Below are 3,663 nucleotides of genomic sequence, written 5' to 3' on the forward strand. Positions count from 1 at the left end.
GTTTTTAAAAACCATAATAATAAATTTGTTTGTTACATTATGGACTTTATAAAACCCATCAATACAAAATATACAGACCAATAAATCCCACCCGTTAATAGGGTTTGGTTGGGTGAAACGTACTCAGAAATGACCTCTGTCAGAAATAGTAGAGTGACTGTTTCTTTGAGGACCCTTGGATTGTACAAAAAGTTTTAGCAAACAAGTAGCAAGAAGAAAGATTATAATATGGAAGACGAAGCATGAGAAAATTAAGTATAAGTACTTAAAAGGTACATTGAAGACATACAAAATGTAAGGTAAGACAGTACCACAAAGAGCATATACAACAAAAACACCCCCTAGCTTAAACTGCTAGCCCTACGTCTCCATTTAACTTGTACAAATCCCTTCTGCCCGACTATGCCAGTTATAGGTCCGCATTCCTGGTCTATAACCCTGATCCTCATGTCCAAATGATCTTATTAGAGGTAATGTCTTGGATAATATCCAAGGCAGCCATGTCCAATTTCAATTGCTCATTTCATGTCCTAATTATGATGTCGGCCTTCCATTCCTCCTCACCCCTTTATAGTAATCTTGCTAATCTCCTTATTGGTGTCGTCATCAGTCTCCTACGAAGATGCCCAACCCAATGCGATCCCTAATATTTCAATTTAGCCATTATTAACTCTTCTAGGGAAACCTCCTTTGAAATCCTGTTTAACATGGTTCGACTACACGTCCACCTGACCATCCTCATTTCTGCAACTTCTTCCTCTCATGGACCTATACATCATAGGTGGACAGATGGATATTGACGTTATCAGGTTAACATCCTATTCTTCTAGGGAAAACCTCATTCAAAATATGTCTAACATGGTCCCGACCACAGTTCGCCTAACCATCCTCATTTCCGCAACTTCTTACTTCATCTGAATACTCCATATATCATAGTTGGACGGACGACTATAGTCGTTTTTTGGGTAAACTCCCAACACCTATGGGGAAAACCACCTTCGAAATTCTATCTAACATGGTTCGTACCAACGTCCGCCTAACCACCCTCATTTCAGCAAATTTGTACTTCCTCAACGACCTATACATCATAGATGGACCATAAACGAATGACTACACTATAAATTTTGCCCTTTATCTTTGATGGAATATTCTTGTCACACTATTAGCCTTATGACAACTATCTACTTTATCCTCCGTCAATTATGCAATGTGTTCATCTTTCTTGACCTCTCCCTCTAATTGAACTATATACTTTGAACGGTAATTTTGTAGTACCCTTTGCCCAGATCGTTGACTTCAACCCCTCGTCTACACATTCCCCCTGAAATTGACATTTTATCTTAGAACGATTAATTTGGAAAACTTTGAGTTTCCAAAGCCACCATCAAATACTCCAATCTCTCATTAACAATAGAATATGCTTTGGCGACTTGCCACGACCTACGATCACATCAAAAGTGGTCTGCATCTAATTCATTATCACATATGATGGACTATAGTATCACATGTGATTTTCTGTAATAAAAGAGTATCCTCGCGTTTTTATAAAAAAGTATGTGTTATCGTTTGAATCCATAAATACACACACACACACACACACACATAGAGAGAGGAGGGTTCTGAGTAAAACCCCCCGAAAAATGAAAAACTGATGAACATCCTAGTCATCGTTAATTTGCACATTATGCACATGTGCATTCAAATGAATTAAGATATTTCCTGCTTCCTATGAACGTGTGCATGTTATGCACATGTGTATACTAGAAAATTACTTGTAAAAACATATGAATACCATACAAATGAATGGTAATTATAAAGTTACTCAACTTTTCCTCAACTCAACCCCATATATATATATATATACATACATAAACTTAAGATCATGCGAGACCAATCTATTTTTATGAGACCAATAAGACAACATAAAAATAACACTGAAACATTACAGTAAATCACTTTAAAGGTAAACATTCACAGTGTTTTTCTTGTTTACACTCAATGTTTTTCATACCTTCGTAATGTTTTGCTGTAATATTTTAATAATATTTTTTAATGTTACGAAAATAAACTTGTCTCACATGAAACCAACTATGTATATATATATATATATATAAATAGTAAAAAGTAGAAATAAAAAGATTAGAGTGAAAATATGAAATGACATAACGAGCGCGTGCATGGCAACAAGTCCCCTCCTATCATCTGATCCATGTATTGTCACTGTCATCCCCCACCTCCTCCCTCCCACCAGCTTTTATATCTCCGATCCCCATTTCCACACATTCCATCCTCCATTTCTACTCTCTCTCCCCTCCCCTCCCCAATCTTCAATCCGCCATTACTTAGACATGGTGACGAGATGAAGGAGCGTCAACGGTGGCAGCCCGAAGAAGACGCCCTCCTCCGTGCCTACGTTCATCAGTACGGCCCTCGAGAATGGAATCTCATCTCTCAACGCATGTCCAAACCCTTAGATCGTGACCCTAAATCTTGTCTCGAACGTTGGAAGAATTATCTCAAACCCGGAATCAAAAAGGGTTCCCTCACTCCGCAAGAACAGTCGCTCGTCATCTCGCTTCAGGCCAAGTACGGCAACAAGTGGAAGAAGATCGCATCGGAGGTCCCTGGCCGCACCGCCAAACGTCTCGGAAAGTGGTGGGAGGTTTTCAAGGAGAAACAGATCAAGCAGCAGATTCAGAATCATAAGAAATCCGGATCGTTTACTTCGAATCCTCCGCCGCCGCCCCCGTCTGTGGCGGTTGCCTCCGGTTGCTGTGGCTCGCCGGAACGAGCTGTTCAGGGGACTTACGACCATATTCTGGAGACATTCGCTGAGAAATACGTCCAACCCTACCTAAAACCGGCGGTGGTAATGCCGAATCTGAACTCACCGATTCTTTCTCTCGGGTCGGGTTCTACTCCTCAACCCGAACCGAATGTTTCAGCACCTAATATGCTTCCACCATGGATGAACAACAACAATACGACGTCGTGTTTAACGTCGTCTTCTTCTTCAAAGTCAACAACTCCATCACCTTCCGTCAGCCTGACCCTTTCCCCATCAGAACCGGTGGTTCTCGACCCGGTTCACTCCGACCACCCTCACCCATCCCGGTTCTTCCCGGTTCAGCAGGTGGGTACGCTGGTTCAGTACTGTAAAGAGGTGGAAGAAGCTAAACAGAACTGGGTTCAACACAAGAAAGAAGCGACATGGCGGCTGAGCCGGCTGGAACAACAGCTGGAAGCCGAGAAAAGCCGGAAGAGAAGGGAGAAGATGGAGGAGATAGAGGCAAAGATACGGTGTTTGAGGGAGGAGGAGACGGCGGCGTTAGGGCGGATGGAGAACGAATACAGAGAACAATTGAGTGCTCTACAGAGAGATGCAGATGGGAAAGAAGTGAAGTTAATGGAATCATGGAGTAATAAGCAGATGAAGTTGAGTAAGCTTGTTGAACAGATTAATGGCGGCTTAATCCAACATCAACACATGATTAGTGGAACTAACCATCATCCTGGATTAAGTTAAGAAAATAAGCTTCAATTCCATTTGTTGAGTGTTCATCAATGGAGTTTAATTTTCTAGTGGTTTTTCTCACCAAATATGTAATGAGTGGATAATTGTTATGATTATTATTAGCAAGTAATCTTTTATTTTGTCGTTCA

The 3,663-nt window shown here is 41.0% G+C and overlaps 1 protein-coding gene across 1 annotated transcript; it reads left to right on the forward strand.

Moving 5' to 3' along the window:
• The first annotated feature begins 2,317 nt into the window (after positions 1-2,317).
• On the forward strand, positions 2,318-3,663 carry LOC112515421 (protein rough sheath 2 homolog). Its single transcript, XM_025122235.1, has one exon. It carries the CDS (start codon positions 2,360-2,362, stop codon positions 3,524-3,526), a length of 1,167 nt encoding a protein of 388 aa, XP_024978003.1. The 5' UTR covers positions 2,318-2,359; the 3' UTR covers positions 3,527-3,663.

This window comes from Cynara cardunculus (genome assembly GCF_001531365.2).
Source record: "Cynara cardunculus var. scolymus isolate 2C chromosome LG 7, CcrdV1, whole genome shotgun sequence".
NCBI lineage: Eukaryota > Viridiplantae > Streptophyta > Magnoliopsida > Asterales > Asteraceae > Cynara > Cynara cardunculus.